This window comes from Hemitrygon akajei, chromosome 19 (assembly GCF_048418815.1).
Source record: "Hemitrygon akajei chromosome 19, sHemAka1.3, whole genome shotgun sequence".
Classification (NCBI taxonomy): Eukaryota; Metazoa; Chordata; class Chondrichthyes; order Myliobatiformes; family Dasyatidae; genus Hemitrygon; species Hemitrygon akajei.
Window position 1 is genome coordinate 55797031 of NC_133142.1, and position 18721 is coordinate 55815751.

Sequence of the window (18721 nt, forward strand, 5' to 3'; positions counted from 1 at the left end):
TGCAACACTCTGCCTAAGAGTGCAGTGGATGAAAAGTTTGAAAAGGGACATTTTTAGATTATAAGGGAATTAATATTGAGATCAGACTAGAAAGTACATTTGAGGCAAAGGATTAGATTTGTCATGATCTCATGGGATAATAGTGTGCTAGGGAGGTTGTATAACCTATGACTGCTCCATTCATTTTTTTATATAACTGTTCACAGGATTGTGAACATTGCTGGCAAGGGCAACATTTATGTCTTCATCCATAAATGGTCCAGAGGTAACTGGCTTGTTAGGCCTGTGAGTAACAACATTGGTGGGTCTGGAATGGGACATGGCAGATTTGCTTCCCTGAAGAACATTAATGAACCAGATGGTTTTACAACAGTTCACTTGATTCAATGACACCATTAACAGATGCTCGTCTTCATTAATTGAAATAAAGCTCTCAGATGCAGCTGTGTTTCTAGATCAGTGGCCCAAATCTCCAGATGCTCGTCCAGTTTCCTACGATTCTTTCCTTCCTTTGGTGTTCTTTCAAGTGTGATGCAATGCTTAAATGCAGATTCTTGAGAAAAATCTACAGGGTATTAGTTGACTCATCTTTTCTAAACAATATGAAACACAATACTCAAAGCAAACAGGAGGTTCAATTTCCAGTTAATCATCTTTCATTCCCTGGGCACATTATGATGTAGCCTGGCTGACCTCTGAAAACCTGTCACAAGTAAGACTCATTATTAAAAGCAGGAGAATGAGCTAGATAAATTGGGACTCCAATGTTGAAAAGACATTACTGGAGAAGCAGCAGCAAATGAGTATGGAGCACGAAGAAAAATGTGGTGTGAATTGGTGCTTATTTAAAATCTACTTGAAGAAAATTCTACCATCCAATTAAAGGCCTGAAGGAAACAAACTGGTCAGAACTGAAAGTCTATGTTGGTTAAAAATTTCCTCTCACAGATAATCCAAGGCATCTTCCAGACGGTACCTTCTTTAAATTTATTTCAACACTGACATTCTCCACCATTCTACTCACCTCCTCAGTTCTGAGCAACCTCCAGGTCATCTGCCTGTGCACCCTCATATATCCCCATCTCCTGTAGGTATGTGCTCATCACCCCCAGACAAATCCTCCCGCGGTGCGCATTCCTCTCTTATTCCCCCTGACTGTCCATGCACAACCCTGACCCAGCCATTCCCTCCATTATCTTCATAGTGCTGGGTAATTGTAGAGTAAGGTTCTATTCTCCCGCACACAAGGCTGGGCAGAGAGAATATCAATGGACCATTCCAGGAGATTCGACCCGAAGGCCATAGATTAGGAATCTTTATTTATATTTTTCCCTGAAATATTTTACATTAATTTGCTCAAATGTAGTTAGGCTGACCTGACAATGAAAGAGATTTTAGATATTAAGATACTCAGGAATATAAGATTAATGCAGGTTGGCCTATACTCGATTATGCAGTTGATCTCTCACTCCTTTTTAAACAAAAGTACCATATCGCCAATCACCTTTCCAGCTCTTAGGTTCATCCCACCCCCTCCAGTCTACTCCTATCATTTCGCATTTCCCCCTCCCCCCTCTGCTTTCAAATCTCTTACTATCTTTCCTTTCGGTTAGTCCTGACGAAGGGTCTCGGCCCGAAACGTCGACATCGCTTCTCCCTATAGATGCTGCCTGGCCTGCTGTGTTCCACCAGCATTTTGTGTGTACCATATTAACAGTCTCCTAGTCCTTTGGCATGAGTCAGAAAGTATGAGATGAAGGTAAGTTCATCTATGATTTCTTCCCACACTTCTTCTTAGCTTGGGATTTCTTGAATAGGGTGGTGAGGTGGAGACATGTCTTTACCAAAGGAGGTGCAAGGCACTCCTTCCCTCCGCTACTCTGCAAGGTGTAACATCTGCTTAGCTCCCCGATCAGGGTCACATGAAGCCATGGGAGCAGATGGTGGGTGGCCTTATGAGCAGCTGGTGCACATCACAAGTCCTGGTTATGCAACCACTGACGCCAAGCAGACAACCTTTGATGAGTATTGATAATGGATGAGGTCACCCGTCTTGTAAGGACACTGCCCAGAAGAAGGCAATGGCAAACCACTTCTGTAGAAAAATTTGCCAGGAGCAATGAAGGTCAAGAACAAGATCACCCATGTCATATGAATGAATCTTGCAGCTAGGGGTGATATTTTATCCACTTTTAGAACAGTTAGCCCCAAATGTTTTCCTCACAACATTCAATATTCTATTCCATGTCAAAGTCTATGTCAATGTATGGATTTGAGCAAAATCTGTGAGGTAGTTTGTTGAGGGGGCATATACGGTAGAATCACATAGAATCTGCTAATTGGAGAAAAATCCACCCAATTTAATACCAGCTAACCTACTACAGATCACCGGGCTGGCAGTGAGTATTCTAATTGTTATGTTATGTTTATTCTCATAACAATAAAGACATTATTGATATGGGCAACTTTGATGAATCCACTATGAATATAAATAATTCAGGGGTGATTAATGTTTTATGATCAAATATGGAGGGAGTCAGGCAATACTTTTTGTAGTTTAGTTGAGTAGTTATAAATGGTCCAATGTACAAAAAATGGAAGCTGCAGAACTTCTGGAGGAGATTGATCAAATTTGGAAAACCTTTGAAGTACTGCCAGAAAGGTATCTAAGAATGGCAAGTTCAGACCAATCAAGCATGACTCAGAAAAGATTAATAATCAAATTAATTGAAATAAGAAATCACGGATCTAGAAATTTGCAGGGATAAAGACGTAGGCGTTGATTCTGAGATGTACCACAGCTTACCGTACTGCTCTGCTTAAACTGTGACAAGTATACTCCATCTGATGCATTTCCATTTCCAGATGTTCAAACTCTCTCTTTGGGACTTCACCAGCTTGAAACTGAGCAAGTTAGATTGCAAAGGTAACAGAATGGGACAGTTCTACTTGGACCTGTATATGATTTTAAACTCCAAAGGGGAAAGGTAAGAATTTGTTCCAGTGCAGTTACAATAAATACTCCCCGTTCTTTTTAAATGAAATATTAAATTTATTCATTAGCTGATGAAAAACAATCTTTTCTATGGTTGGACAGAATAAACACATTTTCATTTTGCAGCAGTACAGTTTAATGGTTAAATGTTTCCTTACCCTTTTCAGCAACTGAGAGGTTGGGGTCACTGCATGGTTTGCAAGGTCCGACCACTTGTTGAATCAAAGCCCGCTGGAAACTAGAAGGCTGGAATGAGAGTGGACTATTAACATGAACTCGATCCACCATAAGATACTACAGTACTCGCAATAACAGCTTAGGGAAGAGATGGTGGAAGGCCAAACATACGCTGTAATTTGCATTCATAGTAAGTGTTATTTTATTTGATGAAGCTCTTATCAAGACACTGCCATATTCAATGATAATACTGGTGGTAAATAAGATTAAGGCTACACAGCTTCAGAACAATCATATGAGCAGTTCTTCTGCTACTGTATGCTCTGACTAAATAGGACAAGTACTGAAAACACCTGTCCAAGCCTTTCTAGGACCACCAGGTAAGGTTTGACAGGAATATTTTCATGTAATATGGTATGGTTTTTGTGCATTCATGCTAGTGGGAGGAAAACCAGTTGATCCTGTATATTAACCTCCCCACCTTTGAAGACATCTTCAAAAGGCAATGCCTCAAGAAAGTGACATCCATTATTAAGGACCCTCACCATCCAGGAGATGGCCTCTTTTCATTAATACCATCAGGAAGGAGGTACAGGAGCTTGAAGTCCCACACTCAATGTTTTGGTAACAGCTTCTTTCTCTCTGCCTTCAGATTTCTGAACAGTCCATAATCCCATGAACATTACCTCACTATTTTGCTTCTTTTTGCACTACTTATTGATTTTTATGTTTCTTGTTTCTTATAGTAATTTTTTTATGATTATGTAGTGCTGATGCAAAGCGACAAATTCATTACATATGCCAGTGATATTAAACCAGATTCTGAACCAGATTCCTCAAGCCGAGTTTATTTTATGGTTTGAAAATGTGTGTGTTTCAAGAATTTCTCCAGAACTATAACTTTAGAAATTCCTTCCCTCTGATTGTTCTGCATAATACCCCACCCTGTCTTTCATTAATCACCACATAAATTCCCTTCCCATTTCAATGGCTTGTCTTCTTCAGCTGCCAATGTCCAAACCTCTGGAATACCTCAGGCTCTTTGATCGTTTATTGTCATCATCTTACTACCTCCTTATTCGGTTTGGTATCATTTATTTAAAAAAACTCCTGGACTTAGTTACTGCAGTTATAAAAATATCTGTGTTAAATGCTGCTTTCTAAGTGGAAGTACATTGCATTGTGGTCACTGATGACCTCTGCGAATTCTTTCACCAATAAAGCCTTTGCCAAACACTTCCTTGTGAACTTCTACCTCTTTCTCTTATCTTGCCACAATAATCACTCAGCTCTCAAATTCTAATCTCTCTCCTTTCTGGCCCTGTGTGATACTTCTGTCACTAGGAACCTGCCAAACTGTTCCCTCATCTCTGGTATTGTCATTAAACCAATATATAAAAAGTAATCTTAAAGAGAATTTATGTATGTAATAATCATGTTACCATAAAGAAGAGTATTTACACTAGATTACAGGATGAAACCTGTGATTCAGGCAGTGCGGTGGTGCAGCTGCCTTACAATTCCAGCAACCTGAACTTCATTCTGACCCACTGGTATGGAATTAGCATATTCTCCCCGTAGCCACATTCTCCAGTTTCCTACTACATCCCAAAGATGTGCAGATTGGTAGGATAATTGACTCCTTTAAGTTAGTGGAGGTAAGTGGTAGGAGAATCTAAAGTTAATGGGAAAGTGACAGAAAGTAGGTTACAGGGAAGAAAACTGAGAAATGGAATTGATGATATTGTCTTGATTTTAGGCTTGATGGGTCTACATATTCTATGTCATAGGAAATATGGTTCCAATATAGCCTTTTCAAATATGTCTGGATTTACTGGATGACTGTGACTGTGAGCAAACGTATCCCTGATGTTCTGTTTCTAGTAACTTACCTGTCCATTCTCCATCATAGCTGGATACATGGCACTGCTTGGCCTGTCCCTGTGAGGAGGCAGCAACATCATAATGTCCCGTGAATGACGGTACTTGTCGGACAATGATGGAGAACCTGAACACAAACAGGAAGCTGAACAGTTAATTAAAAACCACAAAAGCCAAAAAAAAACTTATCAGAGAAAAACATGGCTGAGAAGGGATAAACACAAAAATGGGAGTGACAAAAACCTCTGGAATAATATGTAGATAGGGAGAAAAGATGTTATGGAGATTGTATAAAGAGGAAAAAGAAAGATGGTGGAGAAAAGAAGGGAGAATGCAACAGAGCATGGATCAGGAAAGATGGAAGCAAAGGAGAGGGAAGGGTGTGATAGTAGGGGGAGGAGGAGGGAAGGGAAGAGAGAGAGAGGATGGAAGGAAAGAAAGCAGAAAGAAAGGTGAGAATAAAGGAGAAAGTAGGAAAGAAGGGAGAATTGGTAAAGAAGAAAAGGAATAAGGAAAAGAAGGGGAAGGGGTAGAGAGGCAGTGAAAGAAATAAGATTAGGATAAAGGGTGTACAAAAGAAAGAGACTGGAAAACATAATTGCAAAAGTTAGTATAAACTGCAAAATGCGGAAAATTAGCAGCAATTCAGATGTGGTGAAACTTAGGAATCTAAAGAGGGAGTGAAGGTAGAAGAGCAACAGTGAATGGAATGAATAGGTATAGAAAGAGCAGTATGTGGGAACTACTGAGATTAAATTAAATAGGTTGAGAAAACCTCAGCAGAAGTCCCACATAAACCTCTTAGAAAGAGCACTGAGGAACTTCATTCATGAAGGAAGGCTACAAAGTCAGGACTGTTCTCCTTCAAACAGAGAAATTAAGATTTACACTAACAGAAGTTTTCAAAATGTTGAACGGTGTGGTAAACAAGAGAAATGACTCTCTTTGGCAAACAGACCAAATCTGTCGTGCTGTGGATGAGCAGAAGAATGGTGGAGGCAGTGAATCTGGAGTTTACAGATTGTATTCAGAATTGTTTTTGGATGTGACTCTCATTAGTCTTACTGCATACATTTCCCATCTCCGGTCGGCTGCAGACAGGCTCATGTGAGGCAAAAATGGTCATTTGTCATCACTGCCATTTTCATGTCTTTCCACATGAGTAAAAGTCTTAACCAGGTTAAACTAGCTACTGACCATTTATTGAAACGTTTAGAAGGAATGGATTGCAATTTATCGGAGAAGTTCATTTACTATGCACCTTTTGATTTTACAAATATTATCAGGTAGCCATTGTGGTGCATCAATAGCAACAGTTCTAAACTCCATCCTGAGCATTACAGTGTTATTTAATATTTCTGCTAATGGATTGTGCTGTGCTTTGTTTGGCCTCTTGGGATCCTTTATGAGACCTGCTACCATAGCGTTTTTAAATTTCCTAAATAAATATCCCATCTGAAACCCAACTAGGAATGTGGGGCCTTTGAAAATTTCACACATCCTGTGTTAAAACATGGGAAGGTGGAGACAACTAGAGAACAGGGATTGAGAGATGAGAATTTTGGCTGGAAACAACAGAAGAACCGAATAAGATTTGGGGGGCCACTCTAAGGGAATGAAGAGCCAGTGAGCAAACTGCTCTTTCCACCCACAAGGACAGCAGTAAACAACACTAACTCATTGTAACAAGAGGAAACACATTATTCTGCTGAGTCCTGGGTTCATGTTGAAGAAGACAACACAAAAGAAGACTGATTAAAAAATAATAACAAATACCTCGCCTTTCTAAAACAGTGGGTACATACAGCTCCACGACTCCCTGTTTAAAAGCAAATGGCAAGCTATATGCAATGTGTTGGGAGGACATTCCCTGATCATTAATTTTATAGGCTCCCATTTGTTTTCCCATCTGGCCAAAACCAGACAGTTCTGTGACTGAAGTGGTTACCAATTATTAGCCCAAAAATTTGTCTTTTTGTTTATTTGGGCAATATGCCTTATCCAAGCATGGAATTAAAGCTTGGTTGCAGAGAACCCTTTGTATGGAAGATGAGTAATGTAAAGGCAGAAGGTGTGTGTTACTGAATGCATGAAGCAATGTGCTACAAACACACATAAGCACATAGAACTTACTAGTTCACCACTCTAATGGGCTAGTTGGTTCAATATTGTTTTGGTGATTACACGTGTTAATACCTTTGAAAGAAAAAAAGCTCAATCTTGCATACTCAAGGTTCAATTTAGGACTGAATTTTACACTTTGGTACAGATGCAAAATAATCTGAGAAAAAAAGAAGAGAGGTTTCTTGCTTATGACACACAATATAGTTTGGAGAAATTTAAAAAATGCCCAATAATTGACTTGGGAGTTTATGGGCAGCTATAATTCTTGAAATTGCCCATGAAAATTACTTCCTAAGAGGAAATATTAAGTACCGTAGATTCCGGATTATAAGCCGCTACTTTTTTCCCACGCTTTGAACAGCTTTGAACACTGCGGCCTTTACTACGGTGCGGCTAATGCATGGTTTTTTTTCATGCCGCCAAAAACATTTTGCCTCGTAACAGTAGACCAATAAAATTGATGAGTAGTTCACAGAGGTCCAATGAAATTGTACGATAAATCAAGCGCACTTTCACAATTAAATTATTGTAAATCAGTCATTTGTACTCACCCTCATCAACATGGAAAACACTCGAAGAAAAGCATTGTGCTGCCTTTATGGCAGTTATTTAGTTTATAATATTTTTGCTTAGTAATTCATTTGTTAGTATTTTCTAGTTAAAGTTAGAAGTGTTTTAAGTATATTTGTTTTCTGTACTACATCCCGGGATGCTATGACGTCACATCCGGTTTCGCCGCGTCTTGTGGAAAAATACCGGTTTGCGATAAACGGAAAGGTGGGGGGGGGAGCGCATTAGACCCGAGCGAAAATGCTGCTTTTAAGTTAAAGGCGATCAATAACTTTTCCTGGTAGGCTGCAGTATATATTTTTTTACCAGTCGTTAGGAGATATTGGAATGTTGTTCGTGCACTGTTCAGTAAAAAAATATACGCAACGTAATTTGTGTGTTACCGATACGTATGTATATTTAAAAGTAGCCGTGTTACAGGCACGGTTCGAAAAAAAGTATTTGCAATATGTATTTGTTTATGTTACCATACGGATTTAATTAAAAGTTAAAAAATCCTCACGTGTAATATCTTTCTGTGTAAATATCTCATATTACAACGTGGGACACATGCGGCTTAAAATCCGGTGCGGCTTGTACAAGTACAAAATTGATTTTCTTTCTAAAATTCGAGCCTGCGGCTTTTAATCAGGTGCGCTCTGTAGTCCGGAATCTACGGTAGTTGTCTTAAAAGGAACAATTGGTTTAAATACAACTTAGTTATAAAGCACTGCAACTATTCTCTGCACTCCTTGTTAATTATGTTCTAGAATTTCAGTAGGGTATAGACTATGTTAAATTTCAAAGCAATACATATAAAATGCTGGAGGAACTCAGCAGGACAGGCAGCATCTATGGACAGGAATAAACAGTCCTAATGAATGGTCTCAGCCTGAAATTTTAACTGATTATCCTTCTCCATAATTACTGCTGAGTTTTGTGTCTGGCTTTCTATCATCTACAGAATCTCTTATGTTTACGTTAAATTTCAATGTAAAAATTCTAGGAATACATTCTAATGTTTCAATTTTATTTCTTATTTTGCCATGTCTCTTTAATTCCAAAACACAAGACAAAAAGCAGATACATAATAAAGTTAGTTCGGATTGGCAACAACATCTCCTCTGCAATCTCCAACAGCGCAGGTGCACCAGAAGGCTGTGTGCTTAGCCCCCTCTTTAACTGCTTTACACCTACGACTGGGAGGCTAAGCACAGCTCCAAAGTCATATTCAAGTTTGCTGACAACACCACTGTCATAGGCTGAATCAAAGATGATGAATCAACACATACGAGGGAGACTGAAAATCTGGCTGAGAGGTGCCACAACAACAACATCTTACTCAATGTCAGCAAGACCAAGGAGCTGATTATTGACTTCAGGAGGAGGAAATCAGAGGTCAATGAGCCAGTCCCCTCATTGGAGGATCAGAGGTGGAGAGGGTCAGCAACTTTAAATTCCTCAGTGTTATCATTTCAGAGGACCTATCCTGGGCCCAAACATGTAAGTGTAATTACGAAGAAAGCACGACAGCGCCTCTATCTTGTTAGATGTTTGTGAAGATTTGGGCATGACATCTAAAACTTTAACAAGCTCATATAGATATGTGGTGAAGAGTATATTGACTGGCTGTATGGAAACACCAATGCCCTTGAATGGAATATCCTACAAAAAGTAATGGATATGGCCCAGTTTATCACAGGTAAAGCCCTCCCACCGCTGAGCACAGCTATACGAAGTGTTATTGCAGAAAAGCAGTATCCATCATCAGGAACTCCCAGCACCCAGGTCATGCTCTCTTCTCACTGCTGCCATCAGGAAGAAAGCACAGGAGCCTCAGGACTCACACCATCAGGTTCAGGAACAGTTATTACCTATCAATCATCAGGCTCTTGAACCAAAGGGGATAACCTCACTCAATTTTACTTACCTCATTGAAATGTTCCCACAACCTATGGACTCACTTTCAAGACTCTTCGTCTCATGTTCGTGATATTTATTATTCTTATTTCTTTCTTTTTGTATTTGCACAGTTGATTGTCTTTTGCACACTGGTTGAATGCTCAAGTTGGTGTGGTCTTTCATTGATTCTATTATGGTTATTATTCTATTATGGATTTATTGAGTTTGTCTGCAAGGAAATGAATCTCAGGGTTGTATATTATAATATATATGTACTTTGATAATAAATTTATTTTGATCTTTCAGGTCAGTTTGTGTCTTCTGCTGTGGATTGCATAGATAAAAATGCTACAAGACAAGAATATAATATATGAGGTCGGAGAAAACTTACTGTCAAGTCGACCCAAGCCTTGATAAATATAAAAACAATGATCTTACCTCGAGCGCTTGATGGGGCCGAGTTGATCATCTGTGAAGGGGCCGAGTGTGTGGAACTCAGACTAGAGGTGGATGGACTTGCCTGGCACGATGACAAAACAGAGACATTCGTCATGGAGCCCTGGAACTTGGTGTTAGCATAAGCAAGCTGCAGAAAGCAGAGAGAGTGACAGAAAGATGAATGAATGGACCAGCAGAAGCTCTGATGTTCAGCTGCTCAACACTTAATATCTTAAAGTACACTCCACACGGTGAAACAAAACCAGGAAGGAAGACTAAAACCAAGAGAATTTTTGTCTATCTTCTTCCCTTGTGCCCTCACATGCATCCATTCACATGCTCTAAATGGTTTCAGGCCACTGTTGGATCCAGAATTCTTTACAGAGATTATGTGCACTGATCTCCGTAGCTGTAAACTAATGTGCTGTGAGATGTAACTGTTATTGACAGTGTCTGTACATATTACCGACTACCCTGCCTGCTGTTCATTCACATTCTGACTTTATGGTCCACTTTCCTGTCCTATCAGATTTCTTCCTCTTCAGTCAAACTCAGTATAGAACACAGGGAAATAATCTACAAAAATGAACCATCATACCTGCATGCGGTAAAGGTCATCTGGAGTGTCTCCAACTAGTCCATCTGTGAGGATGACGAGGTTCCCGACTTCACTGGATGTTTGTGAGGATAGTGACGATGAGGAGTGCCTGTTGGAGCCAATCAGATTCAGGGGGCTGAAGAGATCAATGAAACAGAATACTACTTTACACTCAGCAGTCCTTCCTTAGCTTCCGCAATTATGCTAAAACCACCAGAAGTATGAGCAGGAGTGGGGCATTAGTGCTGACACTGCTTCTTTTCATGTTATATGTCAATGATTTAGATGACAGAATTGATGGCTTTCTGGCTAAGTCTGCAGATGATATGAAGATAGGTGGAGAGGCAGGTAGTATTGAGGAAGCAGGGAATCTGCAGTAGGACTTAGACAGATTAGGAGAATGGGCAAAAGTGTGGCAAATGGAATATAGCGTTGGGAAGTGCACAGTGTTGGTAATGCACAATGATAGAAGGAATAAAGGCATAGACTATTTTCTAAACATTTACAAATCCAGGTGTAAAGGGCTTGGGAATCCTTGTACAGGATTCCCTAAAGGTCAACTTGCAAGTTGCATCGATAGAAAGAAAGGCAAATGCAATATTAGCATTCATTTCCTTCATTAATGCTGAGGCTTTATAAGAAATTTTCACCTTTCACCCTTAATCTATGACCTCTAGTTGTAGTCCCATCCAACTTCAGTGGCAAAAGCCTTTTTGCATTTACCCTATTAGTATATCTTTCTCAAATCTTCCCATAATCTTCTAGATTGCAAGGAGTGAAGTCCTAATCCAATTCAATCTTTTTTTTTATAACTCAGGTTCTCCAGTCCTGGCAACATCCTTGTAAATTTTCTCTGCACTCTTTCAACTATATTTACATCTTTCCTGTAGGTAGGTGACCAAGACTGCACACAATATTCCAAATTCGGCCTTACCAACGTCTTATACAACTTCAACATAACATCCCATTTCCTGTACTCATTACATTGATTTATGAAGGCCAATGCACCAAAAGCATTCTATATGACCCTATCTACTTATTTCAATGGATTATGGACCTGTATTCCCAGATCCCTTTGTCTACCACACTCCTCAGTGCTCCACCGTTCACTGTGTAAGATCTATCCTGGTTGGTCATACTAAAGTGCAACACTTCACACTTGTCTGCATTAAATTCTATCTGCCATTTTTCAGCCTATTTTTCTAGCTAGTCCAAATTCCGGTGCGTGGTCTGATAGTCTTCCTTGCTGTCCACTGCACTCCCAATCTTGGTGTCATCCACAAATTTGCTGATCCAGTTAACCACATTATCGTCCAGATCATTAATATAGATGACAAATAACAACGGACACAGCACCAATCCCTGAAGTACACTACTAGTCACAGGCCTCAGTCAGAGAGGCATCTTTGCATCTACTACCACTCTCTGGCTTCTCAATACCTAATCCAATTTACTACCTCATCTTGAATGCCAAGCCACTTACTGAACCTTCCTGACTAATTGCCCGTATGGGACCTTGTGAAATGCTTTACTGATGTCTGAGTAAACAACATCCACTGCCTTGACCTCATCAACTTTATTAGTAACTTCCTCAAAAAAACTCTAAGTTTGGTTAGACATGACCAACCATGCAAAAAGTCATGCTGACTATTCCTAATCAGTCCCTGTCTATCCAAATGCTCATATATCCAGTCCATTAGAATACCTTCAAATAACGTTCTCACTACTGTTAAACAGCAGAAACAACATTAGCTATCCTCCAATCCTTTCCTACCTCACTTGTTGCTAAGGAAGATTTTAATAACTCTGCAATTTCTGGACTTGCTTCCATAGGGTCTGAAGGAACACCTCATCAGTTCTGGGGATTTTTCAGTCCTAATGTGTCTCAAGACAGCAAACACCTCCACCTGTGTAATCTGTGTAAGGTCCATGACCTTGCTGCTGCTTTGCCTCACTTCTATAGACTCTGTCCATCTCCCAAATAAATACAGATGCAAAAATCCATTTAAGATCTTCCCCATCTCTTTTGGCTCCATGTACAGATTAGATAGATAGATAGATACTTTATTCATCCCCATGGGGAAATTCAACTTTTTTCCAATGTCCCATACACTTGTTGTAGCAAAACTAATTACATACAATACTTAACTCAGTTAAAAATATGATATGCATCTAAATCACTATCTCAAAAAGCATTAATAATAGCTTTTAAAAAGTTCTTAAGTCCTGGCGGTTGAATTGTAAAGCCTAATGGCACTCTGATCTTCCAGATGAGCAGTTTTGTTCTTTTCAATCCTTTAGTTCTAAGCAAATATGTAGAATTCTTCACCTTGTCTGAACCTCATGCCTCCTTTTAGCCCTCCAGATTTCTGTCTGAAGTATCCTCTTGCATTCCTTATGTTTGTTAAGTACCTTATTCATTCCTATTTGCCTATACCTGCTGTGCACCTCCTTTTTTTCTGAATCAAGGTCTCAATTATCTCTTAAAAACCAAGGTTCTCTAAGCCAATTTTGATGATATCAGAAATGATCTGGCAAATATGATGAGGTCAGGCTGTTTTCTGGAAAAGATGTACTTGGTAAGTGGGAGGCCTTCAAAAACAGAATTTTGAGAGTGCAAAGTTTGTACGTGTCTGTCAGAATAAAAGGTGAAGATAACAAGCATAGAGAACCTTTGTAATTGAAGCACTGGTTAAGAGAAAAAAGATGTTTAGCAGGTATAGGCAAGGAGGAACAAATGAGGTGCTTATGGAATATAGAAAATGTAAGAGTTCACTTAAGAAAGAATCCTGTAAGGCTAAAACATATATGTCAAACTCAAGGCCCGCGGGCCAAATCCAGCCCGCGGTGGAATTATCTTTGGCCCTCGAGATAATATCTAATTACTATTAAAGCTGGCCCCAGTAATCGAAGCGCCTATGGCGTATGATATGGCTAATGCTGAGTTTATTCAGGTACCAGGTTTTCAGGGTTTTTAGTGTTTATTCGGCAGTCTGGCTTGGCAGTCTTCTTCATAAGAAACGGAATTTGTAAAGTGAAAGACTTTGTAGTTATAGCAGAGACTGAGACACATGCGAGCAGGCTGAAAAAATGGAGGCAACGAAAGCTGCGTTCGCAAGCGTCCGACTGATCCGGCCCACATGAAGCTGCATTTTGCTCAATCCGGCCCGTGACCTAAAATGAGTTTGACACCCCTGGGCTAAAAGAAGGTATGAAGTTGCTCTAGCAGGCAAAATGAAGAACAATCCTAAAGAATTCTACAGATATGTTAACAACAAAGAGATTGTGAGGGACAAAATTGGTCCTCTGGTAATTTTTGGCTCCATGTGTGGAGCCAAAACAGATGGGTGAAATCTTAAATGAATTCTTTGCATCTGTATTTACTCAGGAGTTGGACACAGAGTCTGTAGAAGTGAGGCAAAATGGCATCAACTTCATGGACCCTGTACAGATTTCAGAGGAGGTGGTGTTTGCTAGCCTGAGGCAAATCAGGGTGATAAATCCTCAGGGCCTGACCTCAGACCTTACATGAGGCAAGTGCAGAAATTGCTGGGGCCCTAGCAGAGATATTTACATCATCCTTAGCAACAGGAGAGGTACCAGAGGATTGAAGGATAGCTAATGCTGTTTCTGCTGTTTAAAAAAAAGGCTCCAAACATAATTATAGGTCGTGAGTCTGACATCAGTTGTGGGATAGTTATTGGAAGGTATTCCAAGGTACCGATATAGAAGTATTTGGAAAGACATGGACTGATAAAGGATAGTCGGCATTGTTTCGTGCATGGTAGGTCATGTCTAACCAATCTTAAAGAGTTTTTTGAGGAGGTTACTAAGAAGGTGGATTGAAAGCAAGACAGTGAATGTTTTCTACATGGATTTCAGTAAGGCATTTGACAAGGTCCCCCATGGGAGGCTGGTCAATAAGGTTCAGTCACACGGCATTCAGGATGAGGTTGTAGCTTGGATTAGATCGGTTTGTGGGAGAAGCCAGAGAGTGGTAATAGACAGTTCCCTCTCTGACTGGAGGGCTGTGACTAGTGCTGTGCCATAGGGATTGATGCTGGGTCCTTTGTTGTTTGTCATCTGTATCAATGATCTGGATGATAGTCTGGTTAACTGAATCAGCAAATTTGTGAATGACTCCAATATGGGGGTATAGTGAACAGTGAGGAAGGCTATCATCGCTTTCAAAGAAAGATGGGCTGAAAAATGGCAGATGGAATTTAATACAGACAAATGTGAGTTTTTGTACTTCGGTAGGACCAACCAGGGTAGGTCTTACACAGTGAATGATAGGGCACAGAGGAGTGCAGTAGAACAAAGGGATATAGGAATACAGGTCAATAATTCATTGAAACAGGTAGATAGAAAACAATATAGAAAGCTTTTGGCACATTGGCCTTCATAAATCAATGTATTGAGTATAGGAGATGAGATATAATGTTGAAGTTGTATAAGGTGTTGGTGAGGCCTAATTTGGAGTATTGTGTGCAGTCTTGGTCACCTACCTACAGGAAAGATGTAAACAAGGTTGAAAGAGTACAGAGAAAATTCACAAGGACGTTGCCGGGTCTGGAGGACCTGAGTTATAAGGAAGGATTGAGTAGAACAGAGAACATAGAATATAGAAATCTACAGCACATTACAGGTGCTTTAGCCCACAATGTTGTGCCGACCATGTAATCTAGTCCAAAAACTTCCTAGAGTTACCCTACCGCATAGTCCGCTATTTTTCTAAGCTCCATGTACCTATCTAAGAGTCTCTTAAAAGACCCTATTGTATCTGACTCCACTACTGTTGCTGGCACTGCATTCCACGTACCCACCTTTCTCTGTGTGATAAACTTACTCCAGACCTTCCCTCTGTACCTATTTTCAAGTACCTTAAAACTATACCCCTCGTGTTAGCCATTTCAGCCCTGGAAAAAAGCCTCTGGCTATCCACATGATCAATGCCTCTCATCATCTTATACACCTCTATCAGGTCACCTCTCATCCTCCGTCACTCCAAAGAGAAAAGGCCAAGTTCACTCAACCTATTCTCATTAGGCACACTCCCCAATTCAGGAAACATCCTTGTAAATCTCCTCTGATCAACCTTAGTCTCAACTCTACTTTCCTGTATTTCTCCATAACCATTGACTCCTTTTTATTCCAAAAATCTGTCTACCCAATGTTGAATTTATTCAAGCCTCTACACTTGCTTGGAGCAGGTATCCTTAGTAAAAGATGGTCATAGCAGTGCAGCATCTCATCTCAACACCCCTGAAATCTGTTATGTTTCAATAAGATAATCACATTCTTCTAAACTCTAATGAGCATGGTTCCAACACAGTTAACCATATCTAATGAGGAAAACACTCCATTTAAGCAATGAACTTAGTGAGTCTTCTATGAATGGCCTCCAATGTGAGTAAATCCCTGCTTAGTTAAAGGCACAAACTGTTTGCTAGGTGTGGTCTCCACGATGTTGTAGAACATCCACAAACACATTACAAGAAAGGTTGACATTCTATCTGGCTTCGAGCAAGCTGACCAGGTGGTCTGGTTTCCTCCCACAGTCCAAAGACGTAAGGGTTAGTAGGCTAATTGGTCATTGTAAATTGTGCCATGATTAAGCTAGGGTTAAATAGGTAGGTTGCCGGGTGGCGTAGTTCAGCCATGTTCTGCACTGTATCTCAATAAATAAAAAATAAATTTTCTGCATTTCCTGTACGAGATCACACTGTATGATTATATTTTGAAGTCTATGGAATGCAAATTAGGTCAAAACATTATCTCTTTTTCCTTTCATATAGCTACTTTCAAAAAGGAATCACCACACAGTAATCAGGATCAAACTTTGACAGATAGTACTCTTAATGCAGAAGCACTGAAGTCAAAAGTGCAACTCCAAAGGAGAACAATTAAATTGCACACAGTCCAACACCCACATGGATATTGAACAAGTATCCTTGAAGATACAATCTGGGCTACGTAATTGACCATGCACATTGACAAGGTTAACCACTATCTTCTTAAGGCTAAGAAAGGCAGTCATTTGTATCAAAACCAGGGATGGGCAGGAAAGATCTGCTTTCCCACTGACATAATTTCAGAGGATCTGTCCTGGGACTAGGACATAAGTGCCATTACATAGAAAGCATGGCAGTACCTCTACTTAGATGTTTGCGAAGATTCGGCACATCATCTGAAACTTTGACAAAACTTCTATAGATTGCAGTGGAGAGTACACTGACTGGTTATGTCATGGCCTGGTATGGAAGTACCAATGCCCTTGAATGGAAAAGCCTACAATAAGTAGTGGATACAGCTTAGTCCATCAGGGTAAAGCTCTCTCCACCATTGAGCACATCTACATGGAGCACTGTTGTAGAAAAGCATCCATCATCCAGGCTGTGCAATCTTCTTGTTGCTGCTATTAGGAAAGAGGTACAGGTACCTCAGGATCCCACATCTGCAGGTTCAAAACAGCTATTACCCCTCAACCATCTCACTCTTGAACCAGAGGGGATAATTTCACTCAATTCACTCACTCCAACATTGAAATGTTCCCACAACCTATGTATTCACTTTCAAGAACACTTCATGGTTTGTACAGCACTTTGGTCAACATGGGTTGTTTTTAAATGTGCTTTATAAATAAATTTGACTTGACTTGACTTCATCTCGTCCCTGAAATTTATTGTTTATTTATTTATTATTATTATTTTTGCTCCTTTATATTTACTGTGTAATGCCACAGGAAAATGAATCTCAGCATTGCATATGACGACATTAATATACTTCGGTAATAAATTTACTTTGAATTTTGAAATTGGGACATAGACGTGTTAAGAATAGATGGCTAAATTTATATTTATATTCCATTCTGATGAAGGGTTTCAGACCAGCAATATTATTTCTGTTTCTCTCTCCACAGATACAGGTGGCCCTGTTTTTCGAACGTTCGCTTTACGACAGCTCACTGTTATGGAAGACCTGCATTAGTACCTGTTCTCGCTAACCAAAGAGGATTTTTGCTTTTATGAAAAAAAGACGCTCGCTTTATACGTGTGTTTACCCCGAGAAAAACTACAATGACCGTGAAGCCTTGTGTGGGTAGTTGTGTGTGCGTGTGTGTACATGCGTAGGTGTGTACGTGCCGATTTTTTTCTCCAAATCGATTTTGGCTTGCTGTCTTCCTGATTCTGATAAGTGAAACTACACCGTACATACAATATTTCTACTTTCTATAGGCTGTATATTTATCATATCATTCTTGCTTTTACTATATGTTTGTGTTATTTTAGGTTTTATGTGTTATTTGGTATGATTTGGTAGGTTATTTTTTGGGTCTGGTAACGCTCAAAAATGTTTCCCATATAAACTAATGGTAATTGCTTCTTCGCTTTACGACATTTTGGCTTACAAACAGTTTTATAGGAACGCTCTACCTTCGGATTGCGGGGAATCTGTATTGCCTGATCCATATATTCCAAGATGGCAGCGCGACGCAGCTTGCAGTGGCCACTCTGGAGCTGATTATCTGTTATTTGTGAAGTAGGGTGGCGTGCGCAATCATAATCGATTGAAGACGGACGTGGGAGCATGGAAGAACATTGGGAAATCTCCAGGAAGACCTTCTTCGTTGCTGCTGCTGCTGTGAGGTCCAGGACTCTGCTGAGAAGAACAGGCTCCCAGTCCTCAGGGTCGTGTTGCCGATGGCCGTTGGCGGGGCCGTCTTAATACGCTTGGCAGAGGATGGTGCTCGGAGAAGCTGTGCCGGAGGGGATGGTTGTCGGCTCGGAGGTTCGACGGACTCAGAGTCCACTGCGGTCAGGTCGCTTTCGGTGTATGCTGCGTCTGTGAGGCTGGTTCGACGGAGCTTTCATTGTGTGCTGCGTCTGCGAGGCTGAGTCGGGCGGCACAGCGGAAGTCTATAGTGGGGGTATTCCCTTCTGCCGCCGGCGTGGGATGGCGAGTCAATCGGGACCCTGGGGACTTGTGGAAACTGTGAGGTGATTTCTTTTGAACTTATAGTCTTTTAATATCTTTGGACTATTTTTACTGTGCCT

At 40.3% G+C, this 18721-nt stretch overlaps 1 protein-coding gene across 7 annotated transcripts in view; it reads right to left on the minus strand.

The window, feature by feature from the left end:
• dock3 (dedicator of cytokinesis 3) overlaps positions 1-18721 on the minus strand; it is a 968429-nt gene that overhangs the window by 14649 nt on the left and 935059 nt on the right. For all 7 annotated transcript variants that reach the window (XM_073072555.1, XM_073072554.1, XM_073072550.1 and 4 more), the window contains 4 exons: positions 10665-10773; positions 10067-10214; positions 5065-5180; positions 3154-3241 (listed from right to left, as the gene is read on the minus strand). In XM_073072555.1, the coding sequence (XP_072928656.1) occupies positions 3154-3241; positions 5065-5180; positions 10067-10214; positions 10665-10773 (461 nt within the window). The remainder of the gene's footprint in view (positions 1-3153; positions 3242-5064; positions 5181-10066; positions 10215-10664; positions 10774-18721) is intronic.